Source organism: Cydia pomonella, chromosome 1 (assembly GCF_033807575.1).
Source record: "Cydia pomonella isolate Wapato2018A chromosome 1, ilCydPomo1, whole genome shotgun sequence".
NCBI lineage: Eukaryota > Metazoa > Arthropoda > Insecta > Lepidoptera > Tortricidae > Cydia > Cydia pomonella.
The window spans coordinates 28,306,537-28,324,976 of NC_084703.1; the positions used below are offsets into that span (position 1 = coordinate 28,306,537).

General features: G+C 36.1%; 1 protein-coding gene across 8 annotated transcripts in view; it reads right to left on the reverse strand.

Moving 5' to 3' along the window:
• Window positions 1-18,234, reverse strand: part of LOC133519095 (FERM, ARHGEF and pleckstrin domain-containing protein 1) — a 107,517-nt gene extending 89,283 nt beyond the window's left edge. For 2 of the 8 annotated variants that reach the window (XM_061853029.1, XM_061853013.1), the window contains exons 1-3: window positions 17,726-18,234; window positions 15,594-15,767; window positions 9,333-9,484 (exon numbers count right to left, since the gene is read on the reverse strand). In XM_061853029.1, coding sequence (XP_061709013.1) covers window positions 9,333-9,484; window positions 15,594-15,684 — 243 coding nt within the window. In that variant the 5' untranslated portion in view covers window positions 15,685-15,767; window positions 17,726-18,234. The other 6 variants (XR_009799586.1, XM_061853046.1, XM_061853075.1 and 3 more) reach the window with 6 other exon arrangements.
• Between the last annotated feature and the right edge of the window lie 206 nt (window positions 18,235-18,440).

The following is an 18,440-nucleotide window of genomic DNA, read 5'->3' on the forward strand; positions in this document are numbered from 1 at the left end:
CTACACGGCCCTTTTTTTTAATTATATTTACAGAAAGTATTTCTACAGGGCCAGTTTTTTTATAACATTTACAAAAAGTCGAATGTTTTATTGTATTTTTCACGTAAACCACCCTCAGAACTACATGTTAGATTATGAATATTAATAGCGAGACGAGCTGGACGCCTTTGACTGAGACTGCTAGGAGACTTCAGGGGATAAAGATACGTGGAAGAATAATAGGGAGGCCTTCGCCCAGTAGTGGGACAATATGGGCTCATAATAATAATAATTTACCACAATGCTCTATAGACGACGCCAAAAAAAACAGAAAAATAACGAGACGTATATGTCGACAACCTCGATTGTTTTCGGTGCGTTTCGGTTTGTTAATACGAGTAGTAGATATTAATTATTATATTCATGATCGTACTTAACCCTTATCTGGCCTACAGTTTTAAACGGTTAGTATTTTACTGATCACCAGATATAAAGTCAGACCAAAATAAGTTGGCAGCGATTTTGAGAGCCCAGACGGTGCAATTGTCAAGTAAACGTCATTAGTGTTAGATAAAATTGCAATACCCTTACAGGGTGTCATATTGTGAAACATTATATTATTCATTAAGAACATCTGTATGAACACCAATGTGAAAGCAATAAACGTTATTATTATATATTATAATTTCATAGAAGTTTGATGTTTAAAATAACCCATGCACCGTCTGGGCTATCAAAATAGCTGCCAACTTATCTTGGTATGACTCTAGTAACATGTAACGTCAAAAAACCATTTCTACTGCCAAAAATAGTAAATGATCACCAAAATCAAGACTCTATTTTAATGTGAACTGAACCATTTTTTTTTACATTTTGATATCTGATAAAAGCAAATGAAACTAGAGTCTGACTAGCCAAATATTGTTGTCAGATATTTTATCACCAATTGTCTATGATTTAAAAAAAAGCTAAGTCTGTTGTCAATTTATGTCATTCATTCAAATTGTTCGCGGTTGTTAAGGGGTTTATTTTTAATAGTATTAATAATGACGAATCGCTTCGCGTCGACTCCGCACATTCACGAATCACGTGAATGTGCGAAGCGTTGTAGGTATAACGAAAAACTGCTATGTTTACAAGACGTAAACAATTTAGTAGGTTAGTGCTCTATAAATATTTTGATACTTAGTTACTATACTAGTTCTAACATTTGCTTATAACTTTGATTAAGTAAGTGAATTTAATAATAATAAAATAAAAACATTGGAACGTAACGAATTACTGAAAACCAATATTTAGAAGAAATCTGTGAAGCGACTGGTCAGTAGTAATTTGATATAAAAATATCTTGCCGAAACATGTCTATATATGTCTTTGTACTTTACATAGTGGTAGAAATTATGTGAGCAGACTTTGAGTGCACGTCAACGTATATTTAACTTATTTCCTTAGGTACCATACGTGTGCACAGCAAAATAGAAAATATTTTCTAGTATCATAACTATAATTCCTACTACACAAAGTGTGACCAGCCCAAGATTTTTTTGAATTTCCCGCCATAAATTTGTGTAATATTTCAGTAGCCAGACTCTAATCATTGGTAACCCGAAAATAGTACATGATCACTGCTCACCAACATTAAAACTCAATTTTAATGTAAAAGTATAACCAAGATTTTAACATATTGCTATCCTAAGCACATGACTCCAAATTAATCATTCTTAACCCAAAAATAGTCAAATGACAACCAAAATTTTAACCACATTTTAATTTAAAATGTCATGCAAATATTTAACATTAGCATTTCGTTTCTGTAAGGGTCGCAGTTCTAGCTTATATTCTAACCTAACCTTTTTTTTTTAATGCGTTTCGCATACCACCCAGGCGCGGGGACGGGCCTGGGATGGTTATGTGGGACTCCCATATAGGCTGATGAGACCCATGGTTTACCCACTAAAACCCCTCCGTTGCCGCCTCAGTGCTATAGTGCGAGGTCCCAGGAACGCCGAAGTACTCTTCCGCAACCTCGCCAGCGGCCGTCCGGACTCGGACTCGATTCGTGGGGGAATATATATCACCCCTCCACCTCAGTGGGCGCGTTGATCATGCGTCGCGCCCGCCCGCGCAGGGACACTTGTGTAGGCGGCAGACGTCCCCGAGCCTGCCGCCCACAGGAACCCTTATGGGGGTAATCGGCGGTCGTATGCCAACCGCCGTCGCCCAACGCGTTTGCGGCGCATTGGCTGGGAGGCCGGATCTTCCTCCCTGCCGTGCTCCGCCGCCTCTTTCTGCGCCATCACGTCCGCGCAGAAAGAGGCCACTGCAACCCATGGCCTTTCCCCACCAACCATGGCTTTCACCACCACTGACAAAACCTATCCTAACCTCCTAACCTAACCCACTTTCTGACAGCAGTTCGGTTCTATGAGGATCGCAGTTCAAACCTAACCCACTTAAGAGGCTGTCAATACCTAAAGCGCGAACACTGTCTATTTGTATCGGAGTAAATGAGATAGCACTGTCGCATGTTACTGGGCCTGGGCAAGGGAATAATAAGAAAAAAATTAAATAAAAAAAGAGGATTATTAGTGTAATATTTTACTCAATAGCGGTTTAGATATAAATGTTTTGAAATTGTGATTTTAATTGCAGACCCATAAGTCAAAACAATAAAGACATAGAACCGTTAAATTGTGATTTTAAGACCAATCTTTGCAATCATTTTCTATCGAGCCGATTTCGTTCAATCATGTATCGAGTACAACCACGGTCTTTGAAATATAATTAATATGAACATATATTTTTCTTACTTGACTAAAACATATAGTCTTTCTTAAAAAACTGTTTAAGTAACATCAATTTCAAGGACATTGGGTGTTGACAGCCTCTTAACGGCGCGTACAGTGCGGTGCGGTGTACGGGGGGGTTGAGGAGTGGCTAGTAAGTTTAGCATCATTATACTTTATTTGGTAATATGTAGTATATATTTTATGATAATCGTAGTGATTTATTTAGCTGAAAATAGCGCACTAATTTGCTATTCAGGATTTGGTGATTATTCATTAAATGTATTTGGTGGTGTTTGAATACACTTCGATGTGCAGACGTGATTAAAAGAGGTAGAACTTGTGTAATAATAGAGTTTATTTTTATTGTTTTTTTTTGGTTAGAGATTTTTTGTTTAGGGTAGGTACCAAAGTATTTTATTGTGGTCATTATTGTCATTATAATTATAGCCGTATAAAAAGTACAATCGACACATTCTAGTTATAAATAGAACACATTTTTGTGGTAGACACACAAGTGACGCATGTAATCGCTAAATCGCCACTGCCTATGGGTTAATGAACTTTAAAATAATTCCTATTTAACCTACCTGTGTAGGTACCAATCTACCAAAATTAAGCATAAATTGTAATAACAACCAATATCGGCCTTAATATGAAATTATTTTTTCCCAAAAGCAGGCAAGTCAACAATATGGCTATTGAGATTATCGAAGCTGTGGGTGAAGCCTATTTGGCTAAATGCCAGCTTCCTATGAGACACCACTTGACTATCTCGATGGCCGTTAAACGCTTACATTACATTATGTGTACGTACCACAGGATTTTTGAGGCGATTACACATAAGCGGGAAGCAACTTCTTGGAATAAGTAATTGTTATTATTTAAAATGTCGAAACATAAGAAGTAAATAAGTACCGTAAACTCGGGTAACTTTTATTACTTTTTTCGGGGATCAAAATCGTTGAATCTTTTTAGTCCACGAATGAGTAGCGTTTTTTGTTTTAGATTTGGGATTATAACCATAAAGGATTAGTTTTTGACCTTCTCGGGGCGTTTTTAAAGTAGACTAAATTTGCTACAGTACGAGACTAGAATTGTTTCTGTAGACCTAATAGTTTCCGAGATGAAACCCTTCAAAGTTTATAAAAGAAGGGGGAAAGAGTCGGCTCACCAGGCCCAATCTATGCCATATTTCTTTTCTTCCTGCTATTAGCAACGAGGGCAAGTTATATATCATTTTTGTATAATTTTGGGACGAGGATTCATTTTTGAAATATTCGTTATACTTTTCATACAAAAAAAAACTGAATATTGCACAGTAAATGAAAATGCATTAAATACACAATTTAGCCCATTTATTCCTTATTATATAAAGTACCACTTCAAAGCGGGTTGCAGTGACGATTTCCATATATATTTAATTAAATTTGGCCAAAGTTAAAGATTAAATATGGCTAAAGTCAAAGATTAAAAATGTACAAAAATAAACACTAACTTGGCGTTTTAAAAGTATAAATATAATTTTTTCGTCCCTCAATGATATGAAAATGATATATAACTTGCCCTAGTTGCTAAGAGCAGGAAGAAAAATAGCATAGATTGGACCTGGTGAGCCGATCCGTTCCCCCTCTTTTTGGGGGGTAGGCACGGTACGGTAATGTTCCTTAGGTCAGACAAATCAGCTTTGTTTGCCCTAAGGAACAATATTACCCATACGAATTCCAGTTCGAAAAAATTATACACTTTGAAAGGCTTTATCTCGGAAACTATTAGGTCTACAGAGACAACTCTAGTCTCGTATTGTGGAAAACTTGGTCTACTTTAAAAATGCTCTGAAAAGGTACTATCAAAAACTAGTCCTTTAGGGTTATAATCGCCCAAATCTACAAAAACAAGTAATTTAACGATTTTTGACGAAGTTGTGTTCGCGCTCAAGGTCACAAACTTGGATTATTAATTGGGCCAATATCATAAACAAGCCTGCAAAAAATCACAACTACCGGATTTGACGCAAATGCTAATGTATAAAGTTACTGTATTACTGCCTAATATAAAAAAGCGGCCAAGTGCGAGTCGGACTCGCCCATGAAGGGATCCGTACCATTTATGACGTATTAAAAAAAACTACTTACTAGATCTGGTTCAAACCAATTTTCGTTGGAAGTTTGCATGGTAATGTATATCATATATTTTTTTTAGATTTTTCATTCTGTTATTTTAGAAGTTACGGGGGGGGGGGGGACACACTTTTTACCACTTTGGAAGTGTCTCTCGCGCAAACTATTCAGTTTAGAAAAAAATGATATTAGAAACCTCAATATCATTTTTCAAGACCTATCCATAGATACCCCACACGTATGGGTTTGATGAAAAAAGATTTTTTGAGTTTCAGTTCTAAGTATGGGGAACCCCCAAAATTTATTGTCTTTTTTCTATTTTTGTGTAAACATCATAATGCGGTTCATAGAATACATCTACTTACCAAGTTTGAACAGTATAGCTTTTATAGTTTCGGAAAAAAGTGGCTGTGACAGAATCGGACAGACAGACGGACATGACGAATCTATAAGGGTTCCGTTTTTTGCCATTTGGCTACGTAACCCTAAAAAGCATTAGTATATCCAAAGATAATTGATTGTAATACTCTCTATTACAATCAATTATCTTAAAAGCCTAAGAAAAAAACGTGCTCCTTTTTCTGACATCCAAAACAGAAGCGCTGTACTGCGCCATATGTTTTCGGTCACTGAATTACCAAACGTCAACTTTCGACAATCAGAGTAGAATAGAATAGAATAGAAATCTTTATTGCGAAACCATGGTACATAATAGTTGTTACATTAGAGTGTGAAAACACATGGCACCCTGTTAGGGCATTGCAAATAATATTACATCTAGGTATTCTAGTTTCTGAACGGTAGGACTAGTATATATCATGTAATGTTCTTAATTAAATATAAACAACATTGTCTAAACTCATTTCTATGTATGTATGGAGCAGGGATCGGAACCGGTTTTTTGCAAAAACATCGAAATAACCATATATTTCGGTTTATTTTATACTCTAAATGTAGGACTCAGTTGTGTTTTCAGATAACGACTTCGTATTATTAGATTGCCTAATTAGAAATGAAGTAATTAACAAAGAACAAAAAATACCGTTTTCGTTCCCATACAAAAAATACCGGTTTCCGATCCCTGGTATGGAGTATGTATGGAGCTATAGAGTGCCATCTCGTTCACCTGTCAAATTCGAAGCACGAAATGATCTTAGATTTTACACATCTTAATCAATGTATCTTTGGTATATCTAAGCTCCAAGCTAATAAGTAATAATAAGCTAATAAGTAGTAAGCTAATGAGTAGGGACAAATCAAATAGGCTCTTCAATAATCAACGTTAAAAATTCGACCATAGCGAGTTTACGGTATTAAAGTATACAGTCAAATGGATATACTAGTGTCAAATTTGATAGTTTATACATAAGTGATACACAGATGACGAGGTGTGACAATCTGACATTTGCATGGTGAGGGCGACCGGAGGTAGGGGTTCAAAATAGCAAAAAAGTGACTGGTAAGCATAATCTTATTATATACAAGTTCTTTTCCTTTCCGGTTATCCAAATTGTTAACTCCCTAAACGGGATTTTATGTGGACCCAAAGGACACAAATTTCAACTGGCTTTCTACTAAGGCTCATGAAATGCACGCTACTGACCAAAATCGTCCGACTAATTGTTATTGAGATTATAAAGGCTAATTTTGCAAGTTCGGCTCCATTGATATGAAGAACTGAAGCGTGACGGCATCGCGCGACATAAACTCTCATACCCGTCAATGACAGATATAGGTATTATGTAGTCATACTCTATTCAAAGAATAAAACACCTCTTTGTTATATCAGTAAGTGGGCACGTAAACCACTGATGAAGTCATTTTTGTCGTCATAGTTTTATACATAAGGTATAAAATGATTTTAAGCTACACGTTTGCGGTTTGCGTTACTTTCATTATAATTATTGGTAATATCGAATTTGAGGTAATGGAGATGGGGCGGAGTCCCTATAATATTAGTCCAATTTTATTTTTGTATTGGTAATAGTTATTTTTCGTAAAAAATAATGCTTAATCAAAGCACGAAACTCACTTTTCTCCATGTTTGCAAACCGCATAGCAATTATACAGGGTGTAATCGTTAAGTGTGGCCAGGCCATAATTCCGTAAATATAACAGATATCAGAAAACTTCCAGCTGATATCGAAAGTGCGTTACCCAATGAGTAAAATTACATTAAAAACTTTTTTGAATAGATGAAGTAATATTAAAAATACTAAGTTAAAACACTCCCATACATTTAGTATGACGACTTACAGCCTCAAAGAATGTCGGGTGTCGTAAGAGGTAAAACTGTTTGAGATTCGTTATTTGTACGAATACAATGTAATAAAATAATAAAACTACCGCTTATGAAATAATTACTCTAACATTTATTTTGAAATGAATAATTATTTTATTTACAACAGTTGCTCGATGTGACGTCCTTCTTGTGCGATACATACACGGGCCCTCCTAACTGTTTCTAAATGATGAAGAAATGATAATTAATTGATATGGAGTAAGTGGTTAACATAAGAAAATTCATGAATCATTTGATAACGGTGAAATGCCTCGGCCGTATAAACTAGTATTTGAATGAACGGCTTACCCACTAAATATATGGAAGGGTTTGAAGTTTATATTTGGGATATTTCTGCTTTTATTTAAAAAAAAGTTATGAATGTAATTTTACTCATTGGGTAACGCACTTTCGATATCAGTTGGAAGTTTTCTGATATCTGTTATATTTACGGAATTATGGCCTGGCCACACTTAACGATTACACCCTGTATATTTTTTATAGTTGTCAAAAAAAAGTAAGCATGCGAACTGGCTAAAAATATACAATTTATCGCCAACAAGGTTCTATTACAAATCGTCATTATAAAATTTGTAAAAATAATAGCTTGAATATAATTTTTACCAGACTTATCACCCCACCCTCGTATGTGCAGGAAACCAACTGTGTATTATTGTGTGAATTGAATTAAACCTTCAATCAATGTTCTACAAGAAATCTGGAAAAAGATTTGGAAGTCGAATTTGGTACTAAATTCAAATGGAGCTTATTTCACTTTTGCTTGTTTTCTCACTTTTGTTTTCAATCTGTCAAAGCAAAATTATAAAAGGCAATTATTGTTGTCTTTGATGGTCATTATTGAATTACTATCATGTCGCTAACACAAGATGAATATACACGTATCATCACTTTGTTACAAGAAGGCAGAATTCAGAGATATACAGCAAGAAGACAGGCGTGTCACTATCTACGGTGCAGAGAGTCCTCCAACGTTATCTAGAAGACCAGGAACCGGCAGGCCGAGATGTACTACGGCTAGACAAGATCGATTTATTGTTACAAGCATGCTCTGAAATCGGAATCTCACTGCAGTTGAAGTCATAAACAAACTTGGGAGATCCGAAGAGATGACATCAGCGAGTGGACTGTGAGGCTTCATGAAGCTAAGTTGACCCCACATAGACCGGCAAATGGCCCAAAACTTGACAGACGACGTCGAACAGCAAGAATACTTTACGTACGCGAACACCGGCGATGGGGTCACTGGGCAGATTTATGTTCAGTTTCATTCAGTTTACAGACGGCGAGGTGAAAGTTTTATTCCAGTGTGTTTTGAAGAAAAAATTTGCCTTCGGCGGTGGGTCTGTTATGGTTTGGGCTGGAATATCTTCAGAGAGACGCACGGATTTTGACGCAGAGGTTTGATAGAAAATAGAACTAATGCCAGATATGTGGAAGAGATGCTTAATGAGCATGTCGGCCCATATTAAATTAATATGGGTGAAAACTCCATGTTCATGCATGACAACGTCAGGCCGCATACAGCTCAGATTGTAGAAGATTATTTTGAGGAGGTAGGCATCAACACTACGAACTGGCCCTCGAGAAACCCAGACCTAAATCCGATTGGGAGCCTGGGGTCCGTTTGACAACTAATCCCCAGAATTGGCGTAGACACTAGTTTTTACGAAAGCGACTGCCATCTGACCTTCCAACCCAAAGTTGAGAGAGATGTTTTCCTTCACCGAAAAGCGACTGGTAAATATCAAATGATATTTCGTAATGATGTTTCGTTTCCTAAAAATTCATTGGTACGAACCGGGGTTTGAACCCGCGACCTCCGGATTGAATGTCGCACGCTCTTACCGTTAGGCCACAGCGCTTCAAAAACCATTTTTGTAATAAAGTGAATATTTTTGGAACTAAATGCTCCGAAAGACAAAAATACATAATAACCCCCTCCCCCCCTCTACCTTTTGAACAATGGGTTCAAAAAATATGAAAAAAATCGTGAAACAAAAGCTTAATAAATACTCTCAATGAAAACTACAGTGAACATGACTGATCCAGTCGTTTTTGAGTTATTGCAAAAATCTTCTCTTCTTAGTGAAAAGACGTACACAGACCCGACATGCTCTTGACCGGTTGTTTAAATAATAGCCTTACCTGTATTTGAAACATAGATATTGTGTCATCCAACATTTGCACCCTGACCGCCAGCATCTTGCCGCCTTTCTTCGGAGTAGCGGGTGGAGTCCGCGATCCTCCTCCCGCTCCGTCCACCCCCGCTGGCGTGCTAGCCGAGTGGTGCATACGGCCTGAACGAAAACATGCATGTAAATTTTAACAATATAATATGACTAGTGTCTGACCGAAGTTTCGGTTTCGACAATAAAAACATGTTTCGGTCGGACACTAAGGCTGCGTTTCGACCAGAGATGTGAAAGAAAGCGTAGCGATTGTAAGGATGTGTTTGTTAAGAACCAATAGAATCACTTCATTTGTTTTCCTCGCTCAGCGTGCGGTGTGTCTATTGGTTCTTATTAACACATCCCTCGCTGCGCATCCTCGGACATCTGGTGGCAATGCAGCCTAAAGCATAGTCCATATAGAATTGGCACATAATTAGCAATGTTTAAAAATAATAATTCTATGTCGGAAAAAAAATTGACAATTATAGTTAGGGAGGCGAATAGGGGAATTTTCGGTAATACTCGAGCGTGGCAGTTTAAGATATGAGAGATACCTTAGACCTAATAGAACAACCTTGTAAAGTATTTAGCTCTATATGTAGTGACGCGCGCCTAGGATAGACGATCAGATTAGTAAAAAAAAATCGATAGTCTGAAATACTCGAGCGCGTCAGATTAAGATATTGGGGGTTGATTTTAGTGTTTTAAGACTAAATTTAACTAATCTGACGATAAGTCCTTGACGCCGCCGAGTTATAGGGTCGCGAACTTGTAAAAAAAAACGTTAATCCGGCATTCTCGAGCGCGATTTTTATTTTTTTTATTTTGAAGAATATAATCTAAAACTTACTAAAAATACAAAATCTGCCGGTTTCCGCATGACCGGAAGCGTGGAGGAGCCATTTCATCTTCCGAAAAACGCGTTGCGGCATATAAGTCGCGAACGATACATTTTACAAAAAAAAAGTTTAAATAAACAAAAAAGGTAATTTTATTTTACACAAAAAAGGTCTCTTTACATTTTTGTCCAATGTTAAAACTTTTTGACTTGGATCATCATAAAAACTCTAACTCCCGGTTTTTTGAGTATATCTCGAAAACTGAGGGTGTTAAAAAAAATTGATATGAAATAACGATGATTAAATTATGTGACTTTTATTATATGTCAAATTTTTTTTTTTTCTAAAGCTTCTCGACAATTTTCGAATACGAATAAATGAATACGAATACGAATGAATGACGATAAGGACTACCACATCAGCGGTCCTCAGCAAATCCGATTAGTAGACTTTGCGAAGGACTTGAAAAATATCAAGTTCAAAGAAGCTCTAGTCAAGTTTTTCATTGATCATTGGAATAGTCAAGAGATGGCCGTTATTATTCGCAACAAAACAATCTATTTGAACCACAACTTGTGCTACGTCTTCAAAGTCGTCGATGGAATAGTGCAGAGAACAATCGATGATAAGCTCTCATGCTCAAGTCACGAAGAAGCCGACACGAAGACAGTTTTCCTTGCCTGTCAATTGCCACAAGGTTCTACAACAATCATTCGAACATCAGACACAGATATTCTGGTCATTGTGTTGGCCAATGTGGAGCATTTGAACGAATCGGTTAGAGCGTGGATGGATCTCGGAGTCGGTAATGCACGTCGCTATATAGATGTTTCGGCACTGTCAGTTCAGTTAGGCTCAATGCTTTCACGCGCACTGCCTGCTTTCCACGCTTTAACAGGATGCTATTTTAATCCAGCATTGTATAAACGAGGCAAAAAGAGACCTTTTGATATTTTGAGAAAATCTGAGATCTTTCAAAAAGCGCTCGCTGATGTAGGGTCCGATCGTTGTGATATCCAAACAATATTACATCTACATTTACGTTGGTTGCCTATCGCTTTATTGTCATTCTTAAAATCCCCGTTTTATCAAGGAGAAAGAAAGGAAAAAAAGAAACCAAAAAACCTTTTTCGGTCAGATTAAGAGAACCCACCAACATTTTTGTCAGATTAAGAAAATATGCTTTCAGGATACCGAGATAAACCTCCCCTATGAAAATCTGATGCGCTCGAGTATTTCAAAAACACTTTTTTTTTTTGCATTTTCAAAAATTCATCGTAACTTATCGTCACGCCGAAATCGTCAGTTTTTTTAAAGGGAGCTTCCTTGGGGCCTACTTAACACCCCTTTCGAAAATCTGACGCGCTCGAGTATTATTTTTTTTTTTGCATTTTTGACTACTTTATATTCCTACCCCCACCACGCAAACCGGCAGATTAGTATACCGTTGTTATCAGAGGCACTTGGGGCATACGTAGTATGAATATCTGACGCGCTCGAGAATGCCCAAGTAACTGTTTTTTTTTAACATTTTTGAAAAACCGTACACGCCAAACCCACCGCTAAAATGGTTTTTACCATACGAGCTTTTCTTTTCGAAATTATTTTATCTTTCGATTTTGATAGGTCTCGACGGCGCCGTTGAATTACGCCATTTAGCTACCTCGCCTCCCTAACTATTACAGTTCAATCACCAACCTTCAAAGTATTAATGGTGAAAATATTATTTTCCTAGCTATATGCATTTTAAAGTTTTCGACCATGAAAATTGAGAACAGGAATACTTCTAAAATTCTTATCGATCCCGGACAAAGACAGCTAAATCGCTTAAGATGCTAAAAGCTAGTATTTGTAGGGTCATAAAACGTTACAAGGAGACTCTATCAGCCGACAGGAAAACACAAACTAATCGGAGGTCTAGGAAAAATAACAAGATTTTGGGAAAAAGTCACAAGGTCACTCAAACAAAATTCAGGACGGTCTAATTACGATTTATCCCAAAAATTCAAAGAAACTTCTAGACAGATAAAGATGATTCACATAAGAGCTATCGAGCAATTAAACAGCGAAATCGGACTGTTAAACAGTACCCCTAGTGTAACTTTGATCGACATCATAACGTGACGAACGCGTTTGCGTTAAGTGTAATTTTGTATAGGATTTTGAGTTTCCAAAACGTCCCGCTTGGCGCGCTCTTTCGAAATTCAATACAAAATGAGACTAAACGCAAACGCGTACGTCACGTTTGGAAATCGAATTTATTTACACTAGAGGTACAGATCCGACAAGATAAAACACTGACGAAATTCGAAGGTTGCTTTTTGTTGGACGACAAGACGTATGTAAAACTCGTTTTTAATCAACTACTCGGTTCGAAGTTTTATATGGCCAATAATAGAGGTAATTTACCTGAAAAATATAAGTTCGTGAAACTTGACAAGTTCGTAAAAAAACATATGATATGGCAAGGAATTTATAATTGCGGCTGTAAGACGAAAAGTTTTATAACATAGTCAACAATGAAGTCGGACCTTTATATTAAAGAGTGCTTAGAGAAATGAGTATTGGCATTTACTAGAACCCATAACGGTCCTGTGAAATGATGGCCAGATTTAGCTAGCTGCCACTAATAAAAAAAAAATCAGGCCAATTAAATGCCCCGCGAGATGAATCCTTCGAATTGTCCCCAATTTCAATCTATCAAAAACTACTGGGCAATCATGAAAAAAAATTAAATAAGACTAGTCAAATTGTCCAGGGTATCAATTCATTGCGATCTACAAGAAATCAACACGCCAAAAATATCGACATAAGTGTTGTGCAGAAAATGACGGGGGTCCATTATGAAAACAGTTCGTAATTATGTTTGAAAGGTCTCCAGAAGTACTTGATAGACATACAAAAAAGAGAAAGTGCAGTTAGCAATAAAAGTGTGTGTCAAAAATATTTTTAATGGTTACTTGTTTTTAATTTATACATATTTGTAAGCTAAATACAATACTATTTAAAATTCACCATTCATAACTTTCTTATTTTATTAACTTAAAAAAATAACAATCTTCTAGTGCGTACCAATTCTATATGAACTATGCTTTAAATATAACATTGCCTATCTTAAAGAAACATAAAAAGCAACTGGTTCAAAAAGCTACTTCTACTTTTTTTTGTATAAAACATGCGGCATGAACAGAATATTTTTTATAGTGTTGCCTTTACGTAATTTCAGACCTCAGAACTTCAACTCAATACCTTCATGAGTTCTTGACAACATGGATCTTTACAGATTGCCATTTTTAAATATTGGCACTTTAGTTAATTAGCCTAACACATCATTACTACAATATATAATATAGTATGGAACATAATGAGGAACCTTTCCGGAAATGGAAAAAAGTTTAGCCTTAGTACTAGTAAATATGTAAGTATATTATATTATAAATATTATAATAATATTAGTTTTAATATTTCTTTCATCTGGTCTGGCTACTGAGGAAACATCATTTTATAAATCCCCAAATAACATATAACAATGGGCCAAGTGATTTCTCTGTTATTACTAGGCATCGGAGTTTTTATCGCACTCTTACTGTGCAATAAGAACTCTTGATTAAACGATAGCAAACTATGGAGTCGACTTACGCAATATTTAAACTTTAACCCATATTCATACTCATTCTTAATTTTATTGACTGATTTCAATTTCATAATCAAAATCAAGAACCTTGACGAGTTTATAAATGCTTTATTTTTGTCTTTGAGTATATAAATATTACAAACAAGAATAATGGCCATTTATTAATTTATTACAAAGTGTTTTTTCCTCCTTTAATATACATAGTGTCTTTTTCCGTAATTTCGTGTTGTAATCAATACAAAAAAGCGGCCAAGTGCAAGTCGGACTCGCCCATGAAGGGGTCCGTACCATTTATGACGTATTAAAAAAACTACTTACTAGATCTCGTTCAAACCAATTTTCGGTGGAAGTTTGCATGGTAATGTATATCATATATTTTTTTTAGATTTTTCATTCTGTTATTTTAGAAGTTACAGGGGGGGGGGGCACACATTTTTTCACTTTGGAAGTGTCTCTCGCGCAAACTATTCAGTTTAGAAAAAAATGATATGAGGAACCTAAATATCATTTTTGAAGACCTATCTATAGATACCCCACACGTATGGGTTTGATGATTTTTTTTTTTTTTTTTTTTAATTTTATGACGTATTTAAAAAAAACTACTTACTAGATCTCGTTCAAACCAATTTTCGGTGGAAGTTTGCATGACAATGTATATCATATATTTTTTTTAGATTTTTCATTCTGTTATTTTAGAAGTTACGGGGGGGGGGGGGGGGGGGGACACACATTTTACCACTTTGGAAGTGTCTCTCGCGCAAACTATTCAGCGTAGAAAAAAATGATATTAGAGACCTCAATATCATTTTTAAAGACCTATCCATAGATACCCCACACGTATGGGTTTGATGAAAAAAGATTTTTTGAGTTTCAGTTCTAAGTATGGGGAGCCCCCAAAATTTATTGTTTTTTTTTCTATTTTTGTGTAAACATCCTAATGCGGTTCATAGAATACATCTACTTACCAAGTTTGAACAGTATAGCTCTTATAGTTTCGGAAAAAAGTGGCGGTGACATAATCGGACAGACAGACGGACATGACGAATCTATAAGGGTTTCGTTTTTTGCCATTTGGCTACGGAACCCTAAAAATGGCCATTATTCTTATTTTTAATACATATTTATTACTTATACTCAAAGACAAATTTGAAGGATTGTTAAGGTTCTTTTTCTTGATTATATATATGAGTAATATAATCACTAATTAAATAAATTAATGAGTACTAGTATGAATATGGGTTGAACTTTATTTGAGAACCCATTCTTAGGCAGAGGTCATTCCTACCTCTATTGGAGACATACATAGAGAAGCTTGCAGGCTTTATGAATTAACAAAAGTCTGGCTACCACAGGCTCTGGCTAATCCATATTTACTGTATGTCACTTAAACAATACAATATTTCAGGGAAGGTTTCTGTTCTCCTTCCTCCCTGTATAACCACAAATAAATTAAATTTATTAACATGTTCATATTAAGTATGTCTGTCCCCGTACAAAATTATATAACAAAGTCACACATTCAAATTGTGGAGTCATTTGAAGTTGTGAACCCATAGTGGAAGGATAGACTCCTGAAAAAAAGCTTCAGGACCAGTAGGGCTAAGATGGTCGGCTCTTTATCATTTGTCACCATGCCTGTCACGTCTAACAAGTATGTAAGTGTGAGAGAGATGGGCATAGTGACAAACAATAAAAATGGAACCATGCTGCCACTGCTGGTTCCACAGACAGGGAACATGTTAAATAAATGTAAATCTCTCACCAGGTAGGGTATGGTATCCAATGGTGGACAAATGTCCAGTAGAGTTGCAGGATCCTGGGGGAAGGTCTGATTCCATCTTTCTGTTATCCATGAACCACCGTCAAGTCCAACTCCGCAACAGATTTTACGAGAGCCATGTTAGCTCTCCCTTGATGCATTGTTGCTGGAGGGTGTCTGTTTAACAAATTAACAACACCAGGCTGCATTCACCAATATCAGGGTGCCCCTTATTTTAAGATTTACAGAAATTGATAATAAATCAGTTTCTTTTATTCCAAAACACCCTGAAATAAATTACAGGTCATGTCATTCCTGTAACAGGAACCTGTGCAAACTTGCAACTGAAATACCTCTCTATATATTACTATGAAATGTGAAATTTGGTCACACAGTAATTTGATAATTTTTTATTGCTTTCTTTTCACATCAAGATTTTTTGTGAAATGTTTATACAGCAGTAGTATATGTGGATAATACAATGTCATTTTCACACACTAAATAAATAAATATATATTATAGGACATTATTACACAAATTGACTAAGTCCCACAGTAAGCTCAATATGGCTTGTATTGAGGGTACCAAGACAACGATATATATAATATATAAATATTTATAAATACTTAAATACATAGAAAACACCCATGACTCAGGAACAAATATCCATGCTCATCACACGAATAAATGCCCTTACCAGGATTTGAACCCGGGACCATCAGCTTCGTAGGCAGGGTCACTACCCACTAGGCCAAACCGGTCATCTAAATCTGTATGAACACACGTAAAAACACTGTATGGGAGAATCGCATGAAAGTCGGCATGGGTTGCAGTTACAGCAGGAATGACCTGAATTTTTATTCTGAGTGTTTTGGGATAAAAGAAACCGCTTTTGGGGGTATGCACTATTAAATACACTAAAAAATGCTACACTAACATCCAATAAATATGAAGTATTAAATAAATGTGTTTTAATAAATTAAAAGCAGAGATTGATATACAAATAAGTTGAATTATCACCATTAAAATGAATTCATAGATTATTCAAGGAATTGGGACAAATTTTAGAGTGGCCATATTTCTTTTTTATATTAATTGATATCCATCACAAGGTTAAGACTTTTAAATTATGTGGCTTTATTACATTGTTACACGGCTAATATGATAACAATACCAACTTTCATGAAGTGCCATCAAAATATCTCTTTACTTTACTGGGTGCTCAGAAATATCTTAAACACACTATATCACACAAGAAAGTCATGTTCAGATATTTGTGAAAAACTTTTTTGATCCAATATATATCTAAAATGAAGACTATACCTTAACTGTTTTTATATACTCTGTAAATTTATTATAAATTAATGAAATGTGCACATACAATTTATTAATAACTACTGATGCAGAAAGATAATTCTGTTGTTTTATTATTGACAAGTGATCAATCTATGCAGTTTTATATTCAACGTTCCCTTAAAAATAATTACAACTAGAATTAGGTACTCAGAAAATAATTACAATCAGTATTTAGTTACATTAAATGTGAATACCAATTAACTAATGGATATCACCAAAAATCAAAAGGAAAGTACAAGATCTCTGAAAGCACAAGATAATTCTCTTGAAAATACTTCTACTTACCTGTGTTACACCAATATCAGCATTTTGACTGTTCAAAGCAATAAACAAAAGCACTGTATAAAACACAGTTTTACGTCGAAAATAGTTTAAAGCAAAGGCTATATTTTATTTCACAAATTGCACTGCTAGGAAAAACGGGGGTGTCCGCTTTTACGCCCTTAAAGTATAAATAGTTAAGTTTCAATGCAATAATCAGAAAATAGGTCAACAGAGGTGTGTCCGGTCACTCCGACAGAGACAGCAGACGCACTGGCTGCCGCTGCCTCCACTCCACCTTTCTTCACCTCCGCCGCGACGACAGCAGCGTCGCGCTCGCCGCCGCCCACGGGGCGCAGCGCATGACAATCTAATAAGACGTAAGACCCTTGCCTATTTAATTACCACACTGAATAAGCCTGACAAAATATTGGATAATTTTTAAGCTTTCTCAAACTACTCCTTCAAATATAACATACTATGCAGATATGTAGTGCTTAGGGAGTATCTTTCCTTACTTTCTGTCATCAGTAGATGAAAGAGAGGTCGGAGCAACTCTCGGCTCCCAACGTTCCACCACTACGGTACGAGCTAAGTCATTGATCTAATTGGTCACGTGATGCACCAGCATTTTTATCAAGCTTACTTTGTTACTTTCATAGATGCATTATATGAGAAAACTACCGAATTTATGAACGAGTGCACGAACTTTGAGAAAATTCATTAAAGCCATGTAATGCAAATTTTTACGACATTAAATTCAATCGTTCGCCATATTTATTTACATTGAAATATGTTGCCATATACACATCGCAGCAGACTTGTTGTTGTTGACAAAAGGCCCAATTACATCCAGTCTTCTCGATATCGACCTCGTATTCAGTCCCGATGTCGGCGCTGACAATCGTTTTCTGTTTCACGGAATATCAGCACATCGTTAACTATATTTGAAATGTTAAAAAATGGTCCATATGCAAAATATCAAAGGCAGTTAGAGACAAACATTTCAAATTTCAGGGGTGGACAAGTTTCAGTGGTGTATCTTAGTTTTAAGTTCTTTGTGTAATTTGTTACGATATAAATAAATTAAAAAAAAACCGTGAAACGGAAAACAATTGTCAAGACCGAAATCGGGACTGATTTCGGGCCCAATATCGGGAAGTGTGGATGTAATTGGTGCTGCCCGACGTCGCGCCTGGGGGCCTACCGGGAAACCCGAAATTTGCAAATTGC